Source organism: Arvicola amphibius, chromosome 1, assembly GCF_903992535.2.
Source record: "Arvicola amphibius chromosome 1, mArvAmp1.2, whole genome shotgun sequence".
Classification (NCBI taxonomy): Eukaryota; Metazoa; Chordata; class Mammalia; order Rodentia; family Cricetidae; genus Arvicola; species Arvicola amphibius.
Genome location: NC_052047.1, coordinates 65094779 through 65115772, shown reverse-complemented (window position 1 = coordinate 65115772; position 20994 = coordinate 65094779). Strand labels below are relative to the sequence as shown.

Sequence of the window (20994 nt, the reverse complement as noted above, 5' to 3'; positions counted from 1 at the left end):
AGGTGGTTTTCTGTGAGTTCGAGGTTAGCCTTGTCTACAGAGCAAGATCCAGGACAGCCAGAGCTACACAGAGAAATCCTATCTTGAAAAACAAACAAAAAAAACCCCAAAAAGCAAAAAATATAATTAATAGTTGTTTTTTGGATTAAAGTAGACTCAATAATCTACCTTTTTACCTTATTTTTATCCAATTATTTCTATATCCCCTCCCCTTTTTCATTTCAGAAAGAAATTCTTGAATCTAATCTTTTTTGTTTAGGTTTTTTTCCTGACCATTATCAATAACAACTTGTAACCAACCTCTCTAAATGATGATAAACATTCATAATTTTTAGGGGAATATTGGATATCATTCTCTGTAGTAAGAGGCCACTTGTTTGTTTCCCAGCTGCCCAGACTCACGAAATAATCACACGGAAACTGTGTGTATTGCTAGCTAGCTCTTACATCTAGAATTAACCCATCTCCATTGTTTTCTATTTTGTCACGAGGCTTATGGCCTACTGCCAAGGTTACAGTTAGCAGCTCATGTCTTTCCCCTCTGGCAGCTACATGGCTTCTCACTGACTGCAGCCTGACTATATTCTGTTAAGCTATTGGCCGAAAACAGCTTCTTTATTAACCAATAAGAGCAACACATATACAGATGGACTTCTCACACCAGTTCTCTTGACTACTTCCTGTTGATTCTGGCCTGTGGTATTCTTTGGGGGACTCTGAGAAAATTTAGGATTTTGGTCAAGTCCCGACTGGAGTAGTCTATGAGACTGGATCATCCCAGCCAGCAGCCCTGAAGCTGTTCTGGATGCAGAACTCAGAGGAAACTGCAACGGAGGTGCTCTAAAATATTGGATTATCTGGGCCATCTGTTCCCATTGAGATTTTTCGTGGGGGTCTTCCTCTATCATTGCTGATTGTTCTTAATTGGGAACAAATCCACAGCCTCTCATTTCCTGTGGAAACAAAAGCATAACCTCTCTCCCAAAGTAACATATCTTTTGACTTAAATTTTGAAGTCAAGATATTTTTAAACATATAGGTTGGTTTAATTTAGTAGCTTTCACAATTATCTCTCAGCAGTTATTATTTGCTCATTAAGAGTCAAAAATCCAAAAACAACACAATAAAATACAGAATCCAGATTCTGTGTCTTTTTAATCTTAACGTGGCTTATCATATTTTTTGTTACTTTATTTCTTTTTTAAGGACTATATTATTTTTAAGTCTATGACTGTTTCTACCCTTTCTCTTCTCTCTCTCTCAAGCCTATTTTTTTTAAAACAGTGTGACCCAGTAAATGGTCTTTATTGTCTCACTCTATCCTTACTGTGTCTCTGTAACCTTTCCTATCTGCACGAGCAAAGGAACTGGTATGTAACTTAGATCATGGTGTGTTGGTACAGACTTCTCCCCCTCAATTCCATGAGAGGCTAGTCTCGTGGAGACCCGTTTACCACCTCAACTCTGGGAAGTTTCTAGGTCCATACCTCCACCTAGTAGTGGTGCCTCCGACTGCTAACAAACATCATCTGTGCGTTTGGTAGTGTGGCCTGTTTTTGTCACTAGCACTGAGCCAGAAAGCCGTCTCTTAAGGGAGCCGCATCTCTGCTCACTGCAAGCAAACAGAGCCCTTCCCCCAATGCAGCTACCAAGAAGCCATGCTTGACTCTGTTCTTGTGTGTCTAGAATCCTTTTTTAAACTTTGTCAGGTTTTATGTGAAACTTTCAGCCCCACATTGGAACACCATATGTAAACAGATATTTCCTGTCCTGCTCACCTGTTCCTAAATACCCAGTGGCTGCTTCCCTAATAACTGACATGGAGGCTTAATATTACTTAAAAATGCTCGGTCAGTAGCCCAGGCTATTACTAACTAGTTCTTACATTTTAAGTTAACCCATATTCTTTATTTATGCTCTGCCATGTGTCAGTACCTTTATTCGCTTAGCACGTTCATCTTCTGCTCCTTCTGTGTCTGGCTGGCGACCCCCTTCTTCCTATCATCCTTAGTTTGGTCATCCCACCTAACTTTCTGTCTGACTACTGGCCAGTCAGCGTTTTATTAAACTAATTCGAGTGGCAGTGTACAAGAGAATTCTTCCACAGCAGGACTCTCATGTTTGATTGTCAGGGATGAATCTTTAGGGAAACAAACAAGTGGCCCATTCTTTTTCTTGTTGGATCCTAATTTTAGAGAACCCCTTACATTCTTGATTCTTGCAGACACCTCCCTAGCCTGCTTTATATTCTTGGGCTCAAAGAGTTTGGGCCCTTAGAGTAGGCCTTGGCAACCCGCCCTGTCTGACATGAGCTACCCGTGGATGGTGGGACAGATAGGAATCTGTGGGTGCCAGCCTCCAGAAGTGGTTTGGCATTTAGTGGCTTTGATTTATTCTGCTGACCCAGGCTTGCCATGGCTGCCACAGTATGCACATTGAGGATCCAGACTTACCTATAGCTACAAAATAGAGACCTTCTGCCTAAGAAATCCGATAGTGGCTCAGAGGTTAAGAGCACTGACTGTTCTTCCAAAGGTCCTGAGTTCAATTCCCAGCAACCACATGGTGGCTCACAGCCATCTGTAATGAGATCTGGTGCCCTCTTCTGGCCAGCAAACATACAGACAGACAGAACTTTATATACATAATAAATAAATAAATCTTTAAAAAAAAAAAAAAAAGAAATCCGATAGTGGCCTTGTGAACTTAAATGTTTACCTGGACTATGAGCAGGAAATGCTTTTCTATTGCCCTTGGCACTAAAGGAGTCTTGTTATTTTGGTGGAAAGCATGCTGTATGACCAATGAACAGAAACACACATCTCTAGTAATTGTTTCCAATGAAAGCTTATATTTGATTGCTGGTTGATCAAATAATAATGTAAGATCTTATACTTTTAATTTGGCTTTTAAAATGCAATTTAAATGAACTCTTTTGACATTTTAGCCATATCTTTAGAACTCTGCATTTGAACATGGGTGTAATTTTCACATTTAATGTGTGAGAATGGTGTTTAAGCATGTCTTGTGGAAATATGTCCATAATATTCCTGCTGTTTTAGGATTTGAGTCAATCTTTTTAAGGATTTTTAAATTTCTTGAAGATTTTAGCAGCTTGTTATCTTACTGTCTTCTGTTAATTTCTGTGATTTACAGCTGGAGGGGGTTCCTCGTGCAGCCCTGTTCTCTCAAGAAAACAAAAAGGTGATTATTTGAAAATCCAAGTCTTGCGTTGTATTGGACTACAGTTTCTGTGTTTGCATAATGCATTAGGCTCTGTTTATATTTCCTCCCAGAAGAGTGAGTGCATGTGCGAGTACCAATGCTGTTGTAATCTGAAGTTTTCTGTCCTTTAAAAATTGTTTATATCAGAATTGTTTATCATAATTTCTAATGTTTGAGGTCAAAGATCTGCAAACTTTCTGCAATGGACCAGAGAGTAAATATTTTAACCTTGTGGGCCATAGGCTCCTGAAGCTACTTCCTTGTCTTGTGGCCTCCAAACGACAATGATATAATTAATGAGTGAGCTGCTGGGTCTGACTGTTTTCCAGTGAAATCATAAAGATGCAGGTGGGCTCAGTACTACTTTAGAGAATATACTGCTGTATTTTATAAAGATACTTTACTTTGTAATAAATTTTTTAGATTCATTGAATAGTTTGTTTTGTTCATCATTTTTATTCATGCCTGGTTATCAATTTTTAGCCATATTTAACTTTTTTGAAAATATATATATTTTTTATATATATATATATATATTCTTTTTGTTTGTTTTTATTTTTTGAGACAAGGTTTCTCTGTGTAACAGCCCTGACTGTACTGGAAATAGCTCTGTAGCCCAGGCTGGCCTCAAACTCAGAGAGATCTGCCTGACTCTGCCTCCTGAGTTCTGGGATTAGAGGCGTGTGCTGCTATTGCCCGGTGCATATGAATATACTGACTATTTTTATTACAGTGTTTCTGATATGACCTAATAGCTTTATACATGTGGCCACATCGCAGCAGCAACCATTTTCTTTTGCTTTATAGCTATTGATGGGAAAGAATTTTTTAAAAAATCATTTTTATTTTAAAATCTTAAAAGAAATATGTTTTCTGTGTTGTAATTTGAACATTTGAGTATTATTTGCCACATTAAATTTGATGTATTTTTTCTCCTTTTTTAAAGTTTTGAGACAGGTCCTCACTGTATAGTGCAAGCTGGCCTTGAGCTCAAAATCTTCCTGCTTCTCCTTCTCAAGTGCTGAGTTTATAGTACACCTCAGTTTTGAATGAGTTCTTAACAGGAATAACATTCCAGTTCCCACTGAATTAATGGAACATTTACTTGGAGATTTGGGAAGCCAGATATCATAATGCACACCTGGAGTCCGGGGGCAGGAGTCCTTTAGACTACATGGCAAGACCTCGCCTCTTAAAAAGAAAACCGAATGGTTTGAGCCATCATAGTATTAGACACTTAACTGAGATTTTAGAAAGCACTGCAAATGTTTAAAGGCCAGAAGTATCCTAAGAAATATTATGCTTTATAGATCTATGAACACTTGGTGAAGTCACTCTGCTGATTTATTCCATACTTACTTTGTCCAGAGATGGTGACAAAGGTGATATTGAGATCATTTCTGCTTTCTACTATTTATTTCCTCAACGTGATAATTTTTTATTTAGACCAGTGATTTTAAAACTTTTTGTTATAACTGGAAGATTCTTTTCTTCAAATATTGTGCCGGCTAGTTATATATCAGCTTGGTATAAAGTAGAATCATTTTGGAAGAAGGAATCATGAGAAAATGTCCTTACTAGATTGGCCTGTGGACAAGTCTGTGGTCCTTTTCTTGACTGATGATATAGAAAGTTCCAGCTCACTCTGGGTGTTGCCATCCCTGGACTGGTGGTGCTGGGTGCTATAAGAAAGCAGACTGAGCAAGCCAGTAAGCAGCATTCCTCAGGGTCTCTGCTTCAGTTACTGCCTTCAGCTTCCTACTCTGATTTCCCCAGAACATAATCATCAGCTACTGACTTGGAGGGTAGAAACGGCTTCATTAAGATCTAAATTCACTGTTCTTGGATCTTAATTTCTTGAGTCTTTGATTTCTTAAACTACATGCTCTGTTAATGAAAGGCTGTTAGTATTTATGTCATATTGCTGTGTTAATTAACACAGATTTGTGTCCTCTTTGCTTATAAGCTTGTGTTTTTAATGATGCAATTTTATAGTATCATTTTTAGTTTGCCTCAGTGTGATGAAATAAGTGATATATAAAACTTGAGGAGAAAGATTTATTTTTGGCCAAAGTTTCAGAGGTCTTGGTCCATCATGGCAGGGAAGATGTGGGAGAGCAGCCCATCTCACTGCAGCCAGGAAGCAGGGGCTCACTCCTGTGGTGGGGGCTTCCTTGGTCTTGAGTTTTTATTTCAAATTGTGAGCACCAGTCTTCCCTCTTAGTTACTCAGTCCTCTCTGGAAATCTCTTGGGCATTTCTCACTTCAGTCAAGCTGACAATCAAGATCAAACCATAATGGTGTTGTTTAATGATGTTTGAATGTAATATAACCATAAAGATACTAAGCCTGATGTTTCTTTCTAATATGGTTTTAAACATAAACTGTAAAATGTATTTTAAAAACGTTGCAAGAAAATATTTGTCCTCCCAGAGTCTTAGCTATAGTCTAAAATATGAAAAGATAATAAAATGAAAGTGACTTACTTACATGTAAGAGTTTGCTTTCAAGCTTTTATTTGCCATTGAAGATAGAACATGGATATTCCAAGGGTTGATTGATAGAATTGCACCTTTTCAGCTATAAGCAACTCATTCATTAAGTAATAATAAGTAATTTAACTCGTTGCAGCAATTAAAATCAGTAAAAAATTATTTTGTGGTATATTCTCTTTTCATTCTTTAACATTTCAGTAACATAAAACACACGGTGGATAAATTGTATGAGGGTAAATTAAATATGTGATTTCCAATTTAGAATGCATGTTTATTTGATTTTTTTAAAATATTTATTAATTATGTATACAATATTCTGTTTGCGTGTATTCCTGAAGGCCAGAAGAGGGCACCACACCTCATTACAGATGGTTGTGAGCCACCATGTGGTTGCTGGGAATTGAACTCAGGACCTTTGGAAGAGCAGGAATGCTCTTAATCTCTGAGCCATCTCTCCAGCCCCTTTATTTGATGTTTGTTTTTCAAGACACAGTCTCACTGTGTAGCCTTGGTTAGCCTAAAACTTGCTGTATAGACCTGACTGTCCTCAAACTCATAGTTTTCTGCTTTCTGAGTGCTGGGACTAAAAGTGTGTAGCACCATGCCTGATTATTTATTTGCTTTAAGAAAAAAACCCTTATTTTTAATAAAATTAAAAAGAATATTTTTGTAATATTTCTAGGCAAAGTGCTCTTAGGAGAAGAAGAAGCCTTGGAAGATGACTCGGAGTCCAGGTCAGATGTCAGCAGCTCAGCCTTTGCAGGTAGTTGTTGTTTGTGAGTAGCCAGTGTCAGCCTTCACTTACTCCCTACCATCTCATGCCCCCTTTATCACCTAAGCCTGCAGATGGCGTTGTGGGGCAGGGGTGACTTTTGTAGTTCAGCTGCTTTTGTGATGTTCACTCTGAATGCGTGTGGCTGTGTCCTTTTCTTGTTTTAGGCTATTCAAAAGTTAATCATCCGTGCAAGTAGTCATGTAAAATTATTTATGTACTTTAATAAACACAGGTATTATCTTAAAACACTAATAACTATATAAAATGCTGACAGCTTTGGTTATATTTATTTTAGGTAAATATAAACAAGACCTCTTGATATACTTGGTAAGGAAAATTTGAATAGTGTTAATGGACTTTCCTCCTCAATGCTTACAAGATAAGAAGTCAACAGAAGAACTTTGGCCTACCTAAACTAGTATAAAACTCAGTTACCTGTGACCTAGTTGCCTTCACCTGGCCACTGCTCACACCTTGTTTGTTTTTTGAAGTGATTTTATTTTTGTAATTATTGTTTTATTTCATAAAACAAGCCATGCTATCAGCTTACTAGAAGCACACACTTTTTTTTTCTTTGTTACAATCTACTATTCCCAACCATCGGCAGCTTTCATTTCTTGCAATATCAATCACCCACTTAGTTTTTGCAAGTCCTTCCAAACATAATAAGGATGAATAAATGTTAAATATTTTAGAATGGGCACTGAGTGATTTTGATCTCACATCATGTTTGTAAGTGGGAATTTCAAAATTCAACTAGGAAAATATGGAGTTTGTTTATCTTATAGGAGGCTAAGACTGGAGTGGAGGTAAGGTGGAAGAAGGCAAGCCTACCCTAAAGGGATGATGCAGTCACTGCTGTTGTTGCTTGTTTAGAGTTCCTGTGAGTCTCCTTGTGTCCCTGACCAGCTGCCTTTGAGTTACACATGTCCTTTGTGTGATTTAGAGTTGATTTAGACTTGCTTTGGGTTTTATTATAGAATACATTTGAGAATATTCGCAGCCATAAAGAATCTACTTGTTTCAACCAACTCCTCTGTGCTGTTCAATCTTTTCTTCACCATGTTCCAAGTTGTTTCATCGTTACAATATTCAGTATAATGAACTTTTTGTCATTTTGTATACCTTTGATATCTAGCCTCTGTGAAGAGTGAGATTGGTGGAGAGCTTGCTACTTCTTCGGGTGTCTCCACTCCTGGTTCTGTAAGTCATGACATCATCACTGAGCAGCCACGGTCCCAGCACACACTTCAAGCAGACTCTGTGGATTTGTCGAGCTGTGACTTGACCAGTGCTGCTACTGATGGAGATGAGGAGGACATCTTGAGCCATAGCTCCAGCCAGTTCAGTGCCGTCCCATCCGACCCTGCCATGGACCTGAATGATGGGACCCAGGCCTCCTCACCTATCAGTGACAGCTCTCAGACCACCACTGAAGGACCTGATTCAGCTGTGACTCCTTCCGATAGTTCTGAAATTGTGAGTGGGTAGAGGGTGGCCTGGTGCTTTTATGTTGGGTCTGTTTGTCTTCCTGAGCTCATTTGCTAAATGCCCACGCTTGGACCCTCCTATTATTTTCTTTATTACTTCACATTAATAGTGTAGAGATGGTTAACAAAGAACTTGACTTTGTTTGATGCCTCCATTGAAAAAAATCACCTAGTATCTTTTGTATTAAAATATGGAGGTCAAAGTCAAGTTAATTCTATGCGTCTTGTTCACTTGTCATATCTTTACTACCTGGTTGGACCTGGTTGTACAGCTACTTTAAAATCTTCAAGGAGCTTGTTATTGTAAATGCCTTTGGTCTTAATGAAATGTGGTTGTTAATATTAATACTGTGTATTGGCACCTTTCAACATGCTTATACCACATTCCATTTTGTAGTAGCACATATCTCTGTCCCTGTGACTTCTCAAAGATTGTATAATCAGAAAGTTTGGTGGATGCTGAGTTGTGTTTTCTTTTTTAGCTTGCTTGACAGTTTGTTGTTTTGTATTTCTAAAATAGGGTCCTAGCCTAGGCTGGCCTTAAATTTGAGGTCTGCCGCCTTTAGCTTTGCGCTGTTGGAAATGTAGGCATGATACACACCTGATCTACATTCTGAATTGCTGTTTTCTTCTCTTTCTCTTTTTAATGTAACATATAACAAAATCATCTTATCCATTTTTCAGCATATAGCTCAGTGGTATTAAATATACTTAAGTAGTCAGGTGGAATCACCACCAAAACCTCCATTAAGTCTTCATCTTATGAATCCTAGCCCTTCGTAAAGACGTGTGCACTCCTCTTGTAACCGTTGTTTTTGTTGACAATACAAGTTTGATGACTAGGTTTTTCATGTTGCTTGCTTATCATGTGGTATTTACCATTATATGACTGACTGACTTGACATAATGCTCTCTGTGTAGCATGGGTGAGAATTTCCCCATTTTTTTAGGGCTGAATAACGTTCCATTATATGGATAGGCCAAATTTGGTTTATCCTTTCATCTGTCAGTCAATATTTGGGTTACCTTTACATTTTAACGATAATGAATAGTGGCACTATGAACATATATCTACAAAATATCTCTAAGACCCCACTTTCAATACTTTTGGCTATAAACCAAAAGTAGAACAGTTTTTACCTTCAATATTAAGTGCATATAATTAAATATTAGCTAGTGTAGAATATATTTTATTAAGAATATGGCAGGATATTTTGACTTGCCTCTGAATTTTATATTGTACCCTGCATTTCTGAAATATAAATGATATACTAGACTGGATATAAAACACTGAATTCAAGTTAGAAATGAGTATGTGTTGTGATCACAGGAGCTGAGGAGATGGCTTCAGTAAGTTGCTTCTATGCAAGCATGAATTTGGATCCTCAGTTAAAAGGGTACTGCACACTTGTAATCCCAGCACTGGGAAGGTAGAGACGGTGACTTGCCGGCTAACCAGTCTATCCCAGATGGGTAAGCTCCAGGTTCACTGAGAGACCTTGTCTCAAAAATAGAGAGCAACTAAAGAAGATACTGGGCATTGACCTCTGGGCTTCACATGCATGCTCATAAATATGCATGCACTTACTCGATACACACACACACACTATGACTGCAAATATCTGATCTGGTTCTGCCTCTCCAGGTGGCCAATTGATGTTCCTTATGATGACAGTGAAATTCCTCACTTCACCTGCTGAGCAGTTGAACTATTTTTAGAGAGGCTAGGTAAACCCACTCAAGGGAAGACAGAGCAGGAAATTTATTTTTAGTTGTTCTTGATTATATAGACTATTTGTCTTTTATTGAAAAATTTGGAATATGTTTTTCATGTTACAGAAAAAGTATTTTGTGTTTATGGTATATTTTGTATGTGGGTGGTGCATGCATGAGTGTGCAGGCATCCTTTCCTATGCATGCTCAAGTAGGAGCAGAGGCAGAATTTCTCAGTGAATTAGAAGCTCACAGTTTTGGTTTAGCTAGTTGGCAAATGAGATTACAGAACCTATCTCTACCCAATCCTGACCCTGGTGCTGGGGTTTATAGGCCTGTGCAGCCATGTGTGGATTTTTACAATGTGTTCTAGGGATTTTGAATTCAGTCCTCATGCTTGCAAAACAAGCACTCTTAGCCCCTGAGCTATCTCCCCAGCCCCAGTGCACCTTATTTTTTGAGACAAGGTTCATACTGAACCCAAAGATTACCTTTTTGGCTAGACTAGTTGGTCAGCTGTTACACCTGGTGATAGGGATCTGAACTCAGGTCTTCATGCTTGCACAGTGAACACTTTGCCCACTGAGCCATATCCCCAGCAGCAGTTGCTCAGTTTTCAGGTAAATTACACAGAAGTGTCAAGTGGATAAGAAACATTTTGCAATATGGAATTGTTGACACAGAAATACAGCTCTCATCTCAAAGGGGATAAGAGTAAGTTTATTCTGAAGCCAAATATTAGTGACTGTGGTCCAAGAACACAGATTCAGGTTACTCTGGTTTTTGTGTTCCTGTGTGGTGACAGTTTAGTAAAGTTTTCATAATAATAGAAAAAAGAAATTCATAAATGAAGATAGTCTTCAAATACAGTGGTAGTTATCTCAGACAGGTTGAAGTGAAGATGGGAAGATAACAATAAGTGGAAACTAGGGTTCTGTTTGTACATCTTAAAAGATTTCTTAAGAGTTAAAAGATGTTAGGTCAGTTGGGAGTGGTGGCCCACACCTTTAATCTCAGTACTTGTGGGTGGAGGCAGTTGTACCGAGTTCAAGGTCACCCTGGTCCACAAAGCAAGTTCTAGGATAGCTAGGGTTATACAGAAAAATCCTTTTTTCTTGAAAAACAATAACAACAAAAGGAGCAAAGAAAAGATGTTAGGTCACAAACAGAAGAAGATAATAAATAACTATCAGTGGGCTAAAGATGCTGAAAGATATTTTGGCTCTAGGCTGTAGTGCCCTCTTTTCTCCACATTCTTGAATTCTCATTGGTTCTACCTCGCTGTTCTTTCCAGGAACTTTTTTCCACAGAATCTGCTCCAGGTTCATGACTGGACAATATGAAGTATTTATAAATTTAGTCGAGATAATCTGTTGTTATATTCTTGTCTAAAAGCCTTGTCTTTGTTTTTTAAGTAAAATTTGTTTATGAAGACAAAAAATTTAAAAAATATTTTTCTTTGAGAATTCCATATATGTATTTTGATGTTTATCTCTCACCTTTCTGCCTAACTCCTCTCGTGTCCTTTTTTAAAAAAAAATTCTTTTTAATCACAAAGAAGTTTATAGAGTAAAATTTCTTTAGAATTTCTTGAGCTATAACAGTTTGTTGAATGACCTTTCCCTTGGGAGATAAATAAATGTCTGTATCCCAGATAGGACACCAATGACAGACCAAAGTAATGGTTCCATCTAAGTCTGTTTTAACAATCAGTTAGTTTAGTTGGAGCTGCTTATAGGAGCATCATCCAAGGGCTGTATACCAGAGTATGGGCAGCTTATAAACATCTATACCATCGAAGAATGAATATGTTTATCCCTGACATCATTAACCACTTATGTAACCTTAGGGAGGAGCAAGGTGCCACAAACCTGCCCCCACAGTGTTAATTGCCTATCTTGTGCAGGCCTGATGTAGGTAATCATAGATGCTTAGAGTTCAAGAGCACAGCAGCTGTGTCATGCCCAGATAACATTCCAGAGCAAAGGTTTTGTTTTTACACATGCATTTACCTATGGGCATTGAATAAGTAATTGCCCTTTGGGTTTTGTATGTGCCTCTTGTATGGTCTTTGAATTCTGCTTGCATAAAATGATGGATTCTGCTGAGCCTACCCAGAGAATGTGAGTGTGGGAGATCTGGTCCCACCCCTCATCTACCATAAGGTAGCATCAGTGAGGGAGGTATGCTCCCACCCCCCATACTCCGCCTTTGTCAGGTGGGAGAGCTGGCCCTCCCTGAGGTCATAAGAATAAGAGAGCTATTCTGGCCCCCTCACTGGCTATAGAACTCAGGAGACTGGCCATTTCACCTCACCTGAGTAACACAATAGGGCTGGCCTTGATGGTGTAGGTGTGGGTAAGCTTGCCCGGAGGGTATGAAGGTAGGAGAACCAGCCTTTGCCCTTTGCTCCTTGCTATCTAGGGTGAAATAGCCAGGGTAATACTGGAGAGCTCATGCTGGTCTTGAGGATTGGGGAGTACTGGTGGGCTGACCAAGCCTGCAACCACCCAGCCTCAGAACCGGAGCTGTGTGTTGGCCTACCCCAACATCTACCCTATCTATGACCTATGGAGCACATGAAGGGGCTGGTTCTGCAGATTCAAAGCTATAGGATCTCCAAGACAGGGTAACAGCAGGTTGTCCTTGTATTGTGGGGAGTCCCAATGCGGGCCCGGTATCAGAAGTAGCAGAAACTAGAGGCCTGGAACCAGACCAATGACTCTTTGCAATGAACACTTGCAAATAAAGATATGTGTATGCTGAAGGTTCTACTGTGTGATACACTGTCACACTGGAGCTTCCACATCCTTCCTTCCGCCCTCCTTTTTTCCTTTCAATTTAATTTTTGTTTTTTGGGGGGGTTACAATGGGGAGGCAGGTTGTACGAGTAGAGGGCAGATACGAAGGGATGGGAGATGAATTGGACCAAGATGAATGATGTGAAAGCCACAAAGAATAAATAAAAAGTTTTTAAAAAGTGCTCAGTTCTCTTGGTGGCTTTTCCTTCATGTTGGAGGACTTGCCCCTGATAGTCCCCCTTCATCTGCACAGGTATTAGATGGTGCTGACAACCAGTATTTAGGCATGCAGATAGGACAGCCACAGGAGGAAGATGAGGAGGAGGCTGTGGGCGTTCTTTCCAGTGAAGTATCAGATGTTTTCAGAAACTCTTCTCTGGGTAAGTTTACTTTATATGATGGAAATGTTATCAGCCTTAGATATCTTTATCTTTACTTCCAAGAGGAAATTTTTTGGTATCATTATTTTTATTTTTGAGTTGTAAATAGCAGCTGAAAATGGCAATTTAGGTTTAATTAGATCTTGATTAAAATCCTGTTCCTTCATGTTGTCTTTGTGTAAAAATATACATATTTTGATTGGAAACTTGTTACTTAATCATGATTTCTATTTTTAAAGCCCTTCAACAAGCACACTTATTGGAGAGAATGGGTCATAACAGACAACCTTCTGACAGCAGTATAGATAAGTTTGTATCCAGAGATGAAGTTGCTGAAGCGAATGACCCAGAAAGCAAGGTGAGCTACGTAGGCAGGAGCTTGCTTGCATGTGAGATGTTGGAATTTCCCTGGTTTCTGATGTTCTCATTGTTCCTATCCCAGCTCTGGGCTTATTTCTTTGCACTAGAAATACTGGACACTCCCAGACCTCTGTCCTTCTTTTTGCCTCTCTAGGAATACCCACATTCTTTTTTGTTTGTTTGTTTGTTTTGTTGTTGTTTTGTTTTGTTTTTTGTTTTTTGAGACAGGGTTTCTCTGTAGCTTTGGAGCCTGTCCTGGAACTAGCTCTTGTAGACCAGGCTGGCCTCGAACTCACAGAGATCTGGCTGCCTCTGCCTTCCGAGTGCTGGTGTTCGCCACCACTGACCGGTTGAATTACCCACATTCTGAACAGTTGCCTCGTTCTGTCTCCTCAGAGTTCCCCTTGCACATTTGTAGCCTGTGCTTAAGCTCTGCCTTGCCTGATAATCCTGTATCATTCCTTTGAGGCTTTTGCAGAGCTTTGCAGCAATTCTTGGTTTTGTTTACTCAACTGTTTAAAACATCTTTGTGTCGTTTGCTTTTCATGCACATTACTATATTTACAATAACTTTACATTCCTTGAAGTCATGAATACATTTTGTTATTTAATCCCATTAGTCAAAATGGCATCTTTGAAAGTGCCCTCCAGTTTTCTGTTATATCCTTCTAACCTTTGGGATTCTCTGGCTCTTTCCTTTGTCTTTATGTTTGTTTTGTTTTTTGAGATAGGCTTTCACTGTATAGCCTTGACTGGCCTGGAACTCATAGTATCTTCTACATTTCCAGTAGACACTTGTTGCTTGCCAACTGTGTTTCTTGATTGCTGGGTTTTAACACCTTCCTGTGCACCTCTCTACAGACCTAGGGTCCTGTGTTTTAGGGTTCCAACTGTGTTCTTTTTGAGGTCAGGCATGGAGGTAGCTAAGTATAGGCATCTCTGTTTCTAGCACCCTGGTGTGGTTCATTTTGTTGACTGAACTAGTGAACCAAATGTTTACTTCTCTCTTCTAGGCTTGCCGAATCAAAGGTGACATAGGACAGCCTAATGATGATGATTCTGCTCCTCTGGTCCATTGTGTCCGCCTTCTGTCTGCTTCCTTTCTGTTAACTGGGGAAAAGAAAGGTAAGTACAGCAGAACAGCTGTAGAGTCGAGGGGTGATACTTACGGGTTTAGAAGTCAATTTGTTGGTCTGTTGGCATCTTGTTATTGGGATGAACTTTACTTCCATTAGTTGGTGAGAAAGGGAGGAAATGAGAGGGGTGGGTTTTTTTTCTTGGAAAAGGTTAAAGGGGTCTGGGTGGTTCCTTTGCAGCACTGGTTCCAGACAGAGATGTGAGGGTGAGTGTGAAGGCCCTGGCCCTCAGCTGTATTGGTGCAGCCGTGGCCCTTCATCCAGAATCTTTCTTCAGCAAACTGTATAAAGTACCTCTTGACACCATGGAAAGTGCTGGTATGTTGAACATTCACTTCTTCCCCTCAGGTAATCAGTACTTAAGCGATCTCACAGTCTTGCCTTCTTTGTCATAGGATAGTGAGTGTTTCCAGTTAGCTTGTGTGTTTCATCTGTGTTGGAGCTCTCCAGACGTGCACATGGTTATGTCCTTTAGTCTCATGACTCCCTTAGATGTTATATGTGTAGTGGAAGCACTCAAGTCATAAAAAAAGAAGCTTAGAAATGTATCTATTTATACACTTCCTGGATTTCTTCTTAAATCACAAGCTGCGTTGTTAAATTGCTCTGTATCACGTTCACCTGGGTCAGAAATAGACATTCAGACTAAGACTGGCCAAGAAACACCTCACCCTGTTCCATTGGACACAGTTGTTCTGGAGTGAAAAGTATCTTCTACCGTCTTTCTTTGAGTGACTGGACAAACCCATGTTATTGTGTTTAGAGTTAACAAATGTATACTAGATTGGTTGTTTCTAATCTTTATTTTCAAATGAAGTCTTAGAAGTTTGGTTTTATCTGATAACCTGGAATCACAATCTAGAAATTCTGATGTATTGAGATAATTGCAATGTGATGAATCTAGAACCTTTAAACCTCAAATATCTTTTACTACTTAGATTATTATGGTCAACTTCTTTGCAGATGTAAACTGCCCCTTTTCTTCCTTTTCTGAGAATGAAGCTTTATTTATAGTATAAATTTGTTGATGAAGAAGGTACAGGCTGGGCCTTTTGTGTCCACAGAGGAACAGTATGTCTCTGACATCTTGAACTACATCGATCATGGAGACCCACAGGTCCGAGGAGCTACTGCCATTCTCTGTGGAACCCTCATCTACTCCATACTCAGCAGGTCTCGGCTCCGTGTCGGCGACTGGCTGGGCAACATTAGAACCCTGACAGGTAATGGACAATTTGTCCTGGTGAATTCTGTGTATTGTTCCCAAGTTCATGTTTCATTTTTTAATTAACTAATTAATTTAACATTTTTTTCATTTATTTTACATAGCAACCAGTTTCCCATCCCTCCTCTCCTCCTGTCCCCTCCACTTTCGCATCTACCTCCTTCCCCATCCACTCCTTCATCTTCATTCAGAAAGCGATCATGTTTCTATAGAGACATTTTTTGCTCATTCTGGTTAGGAAATGCGTTCTCTCTGGTGGACTGCATTCCCTTGCTGCAGAAAACTTTGAAGGATGAATCTTCTGTTACTTGCAAGTTGGCTTGTACAGCTGTTAGGGTGAGTATAATGTTTTACATGAACTGTTCCTTGGTTAAGTGAGCTTGCCATTGATACAGTTAAATTTGAAACTAATAGATCACATTTCCATAACCTGTAAGCAATAATTTGCAGGAATCTACCACTCAGCTTTTGAAAAATATTGTCATAATATTAAAATTTAATAAAGTTTTAATTCTTGGAATCTTTATTTGAAGCATTCTTTTTCCTAAACGGAATGGTTAAAAAATCTACCTCGCTATTATCAAATATCAAATTTGTTGAATTTTTAAAAATACTCTTTTAAGATTGTGGACTTGTTGAGCTGCAATGGTATTATGATTATTATTTAACTGGCCTTGTGTTTGCATCTTTTGTGAAAAGTGCTTTGGCTCCTCAAGTGAGAGTGAAACGGACTATTTCCTGTCAGCTGTCTAAGTCACAGTTGGCCATAGCAGAAAAATTTAATCAAAGAAAATCAAAACAAAAACACAGTGGTTAAATCTAGGGAGGAGAATATCTTCCCTTTTTAAAATTTAATAACCTCAAAATAATGTTTTTCTGGTTTCAACTTCTTTAAAGATTTTATTTTTTAATGGTGTGTGTGGGGGGTGGAGAGAGAGAGGAGAGGGGGGGATTGAGAGAGAGGAGAGAGAGAGAGGAGAGGAGAGAAGAGAGAGAGAGGGAGAGAGAGAGAGAGAGAGAGAGAGAGAGAGAGAGAGAGAGAGAGAGAGAGAGAGAATGAGCTTGTGTATGTAAGTGCAGTAGCTACAGAAGCCAGAAGAGGGCCTTGGAACTGGAATTTTGGGTGATTATGAGTCACCTGATGTTGATGCCGGGAACCAGACTCGGGTCCTCCAAAAGATCAGTAAGCACTTTTAGCCTGTGACCCATCTTTCCAGCTACCAGCTCCTCTTTTTTAAGTTAAGTTTTAGTCAGTTGTATCCTTTAAGCAAAGGGGCTATGCTGATAGCACAGATTCTATCTGTTGGGTAGACTGTGTCTGGTCTGAGTCATCCGTGTATAGGATACTTACAGGTTAATGTCGCTAGGCTCTGAGACTGCAGGGGAAATGGCGGTACAAGATCCACTTAATTTCCTTGTTCATCAGCAAAACCCAGTAACATTCAAGATTCTCCTTGTTAGACGGCCTTACGTAGGGCCGGAGGCTCCTTTCATATGGTGATAAGACTGTGCTGCGCCCTCTCTCTTTTAAATTGATGATTAGTGTTTCTGAGATTGTGGCTTAAGAGTCAAGTAATGGGAGGCAGGGAAAACAAAATTATGTGTAATAGGCACACTGACTTTTAAACTCAAACACAGTAAGAGAAAGATTTATCTTGAGTACTTTGGGGAACCTGAAGCTTCCTTGTTTATGCTTACAAATAGAACAGGACAAATAGGTACATGTATAAGAGTGCTGTCTTAAGATGAGGTGTCTGATTCTGATACCTTCTGCCTTGGGTTGGGTTTTCCAGCATTGTGTCCTGAGTCTTTGCAGTAGCAGCTACAGTGACTTGGGATTACAACTGCTCATTGATATGTTGCCTCTGAAGAACAGCTCCTACTGGTTGGTGAGGACTGAACTGCTGGAAACCCTTGCAGAGATTGACTTCAGGTAAGTTCAGATTCAGAAGTTCAAATTAAGAACCAAAAGTTGTGAAGCCTCTGTAGTTGGCATGGCTGTTGTGTATACTGCCTATTACCATCATCTGAGGTTTAGGAAGAGAACATGTGATAACTCACAGTATTTTTGGTTGAACTCTGAGTTTGTAGATTTTGATATTGAAAGAAGAATAGATTTTCTGCTTGTCTTGGCTTTTTAGATGGTAGGAATTTAAAATATATGATTTAGTTTTATTATTTTTAATTATGCATGAGCATGTATGTATTTGGGCATGTGGGTATGTTCATATGAATGCAAGTGCCTGAGAAGGCCAGAGGAATGACATCCCCTAGAGCAGAGTTAAATAGTTCTGAGCCTCTTGATATGGTTGCTGAGGACTGAACTCCTGTTTTCTGGAAGAGCAGAAAGTATTCCTAATTGCTGAGCCATCTTTCTAGCCCCCTTGTTTTGTTTTGTTTTGTTTTTTGAAACCTGTTTCAAACTTATAGAAAAGGCTATAAGGCTATTTTAATGTACTTACCTTTATTCTGACTTAAGGAAGATAGCTGAATAGTATTTTGTTTCAATTTAAATAAAACAGCTTGAGGGGTTAGGGAGATGGATGCTTGCTGCACAAACAGGACTTGAATTTGATTCCAGCACTCACGTGAAAGCAGATGTGGTTATCTTAGCACTGGAGAAGTGGAGATAGGTTGGGTCTCTGGGTCTTGCTGGTCAGCCAGCCGCCTTGCCTAGTTTAGTAGGCAAGCTTTAGGTTTAGGGAGAGACCCTGTCTTAAAATATAAGGTGGCTTTTCACCAAGCTGGTACTGAAATTTAAGAAGAAAACGCCCCCTAACCTTCAAAGCTGAAGCCCAAGTGAAGACAGTGGAAGCCCAGAAGACAGTGTGGAAGGTGTCCGTCCATGCATTACTCACCTTCCCCTTAGACAGCCTAGATGCCATAGTCTCAGAGAAACAAGCCTGTCTGCTCTACCATAATCTAGTTCCTCCTGACCACCAAGTCTTTCATGAAGAAGGTAGGCAACTCTGCTCACTGTAGTTGTCAAGACCAGAAGACACCAGATCAAACAGACTGTAAATAAACTATAACACCAATGTGGCCAAAGTCTAAACACCCTTATCAGGCCTGATGGAAAGAAGGCTTATGTTTGCTTTCTGGTTATGTTGCTTTGGATGATGCCAATAAGATTGAGATTATATAAACTGAATCCAGCTAGCTAATTTTAAATACATATTTTAAAAACCATTAACCCCTCCCACTCCCAGACCGAAAAACCGGACAAGGTAGATGGCTTCTAAGAAACATCTGGGTGACCTCTGGAGAAACAAACACACACCACTTACCTACCTCCTATAAACAAAAATCCCCAAAATATAACATGTTATATCTTTCATTTCCTAAGAATACGTTTTGGTTAGAGATGTTCTCTTTTAACAGTTTCTCTTAGAAGGGAAATATATCTTTATTATTTAGATTTGTGTGTGTGTGTGTGTGTGTGTGCGTGTGTGTGTTGTTACTATTCTTTGCGTGTTTGTTTTGTTTTTGCCTGCATGTATGTGTATATACTGCATACATGCAGTGCCCATGGAGTCCAGAAAAGGGAATTGGGACTCTTGGAACTGGAGTTACAAGCAGTTGTGAACTGTCTGTGATTTCTGGGAATTGAACCCTGGTCCTCTGGAAGAGCAGCTAGAGCCCTTAACTATGGACTCATCTCTCCAGCTTGTTTGATTTTTATAGCTACTGTAGACCCTGTGGGTTACTGTATCCCATTTGTAGAATGTCTCTGAAGGATTAATGTGTCTCTGCAGTTAGGACTGTGGAATGGGACACACAGCTGGTCACTTGGGTGGGAGCTGCAGTCTGTGTTTTCCCTCTCTGTGTTTGAGCTCATTCATAGAACACTTTTGAAGTAGTAGATATGTATTTTGATGTAGGGCCTGTTATTCAGTGCTCACTTACTTGTCAGGAATTTATAGATCGTGAATCAATCTATTTAAATATGTTTGAGCTGCCTCTGAGGGCACTGGGGTGAGCTACTTTCATGTTTAAATGGCTAAAGACTGCAGGCCAGCACTGTGTTTGCTAAATGAATGACATCACTGTTGAATTGCTCTTTTGTTAGGCTGGTGAGTTTTTTGGAGGCAAAAGCAGAAAGTTTACACCGAGGGGCTCATCATTATACAGGGGTAAGCTGTTCATTTTGTGAGACTGTATGCCCTACCTTCTGGAAACTTCTTAGCAGGGTCTCCCCAGTGGCATGATGTCTTGCTCAATGCCTGTGTTGTGATATGTATCTAACTCTTTATGTCATGAGAGTTGTCGGTATATGGCATGAATTTAAGTCATCCCGAATTCTTCCTGACTAGCTTTCCAGAATGCCTTCCTTATCTAGCTGGATTTGGTGGCGCACTCCTTTAATCTTAGCACTGGGGAGACAGAGGCAAGCAGATCTTAATCTAAATAGTGAGTTTCAGACTAGCCAAAGCCACATAATGAAATCATATCTCAAAAAAATATCCAAACTTCCCCACCCAAAACAATAGCAACAACAAAAATCCAAAAATATCTTACATAAAATTCAGTTGATTTTAGAAATTAAACTTATTTATTTTCTGTCTCTCTAAAGTTTTTAAAGCTACAAGAACGAGTGCTTAATAATGTGGTCATGTATTTGCTTGGAGACGAAGACCCCAGGGTGCGACACATTGCCGCGGCATCGCTGACAAGGTGCTTACCAGTTCCCCTTATTCCTTGGGTTAAAACATACAGTATGAGGATGGGATCAAAAGACTGTATAATTTGATGTTTTTCACTAATTTTAGTTCCTTTTTATTGTTTGAAAAGTACTTACTAAAGTTATAATTTGAAACAGAAATGTACTAGCCTTCTGTTGTTTTCTTTGTCAAAATTTGGAGTTTAGAGACCAGCACTAAGATGGGGAGTCTTGCCTATTTCTGCCTCCTGGGTGTAATCACTGTCTACAGCTCTGGCTGCTATGGTGGGCATAGGTTGGGTTAGCCATCTGGGGAAAGGGATGGTGTTGGGTGAATTTCATGTACCTTCTGTATAGATCAGCTTTCCTTTCACGGCAGGCTTGTCCCAAAGCTGTTCTATAAAGGTGACCAAGGACAGGCTGATCCAGTAGTGGCTGTAGCAAGAGATCAAAGCAGTGTTTACCTGAAACTCCTCATGCACGAGACGCAGCCACCATCACACTTCTCTGTCAGCACCATAACCAGGTACATTGCCCATGGCATCTTGACTTGTCAGCAAAGTGTGCCTCTCCTGGTTCCTGCTTTCCTGTTCTCTTTTCTTAAAACCATACACAGCCTTTGGAGGAGGAGGAGGCTATCGTTAATTAACAGGATATTTATTTGATATCATTATTTGCCACGGCCCCCTGTGGTTAAGTCTAACCTTAGTCACATTAGAATGATGTCCTCAGTT

At 39.6% G+C, this 20994-nt stretch overlaps 1 protein-coding gene across 3 annotated transcripts in view; it reads left to right on the top strand.

Annotated features, from left to right (window-relative positions):
- Htt (huntingtin) overlaps positions 1-20994 on the top strand; it is a 139055-nt gene that overhangs the window by 34987 nt on the left and 83074 nt on the right. For 2 of the 3 annotated variants that reach the window (XR_005283088.2, XM_038311036.2), the window contains exons 10-22: positions 3157-3204; positions 6403-6483; positions 7634-7974; positions 12753-12879; positions 13119-13237; positions 14253-14364; positions 14556-14693; positions 15440-15598; positions 15839-15936; positions 17394-17533; positions 19670-19733; positions 20174-20274; positions 20640-20786. Coding sequence is in view for 2 of the 3 variants with exons in the window: in XM_038311036.2 (XP_038166964.1) it covers positions 3157-3204; positions 6403-6483; positions 7634-7974; positions 12753-12879; positions 13119-13237; positions 14253-14364; positions 14556-14693; positions 15440-15598; positions 15839-15936; positions 17394-17533; positions 19670-19733; positions 20174-20274; positions 20640-20786 (1675 nt within the window). In the remaining variant the exon portion in view is untranslated. The remainder of the gene's footprint in view (positions 1-3156; positions 3205-6402; positions 6484-7633; positions 7975-12752; positions 12880-13118; positions 13238-14252; positions 14365-14555; positions 14694-15439; positions 15599-15838; positions 15937-17393; positions 17534-19669; positions 19734-20173; positions 20275-20639; positions 20787-20994) is intronic. The other variant, XM_038311049.2, reaches the window with a different exon arrangement.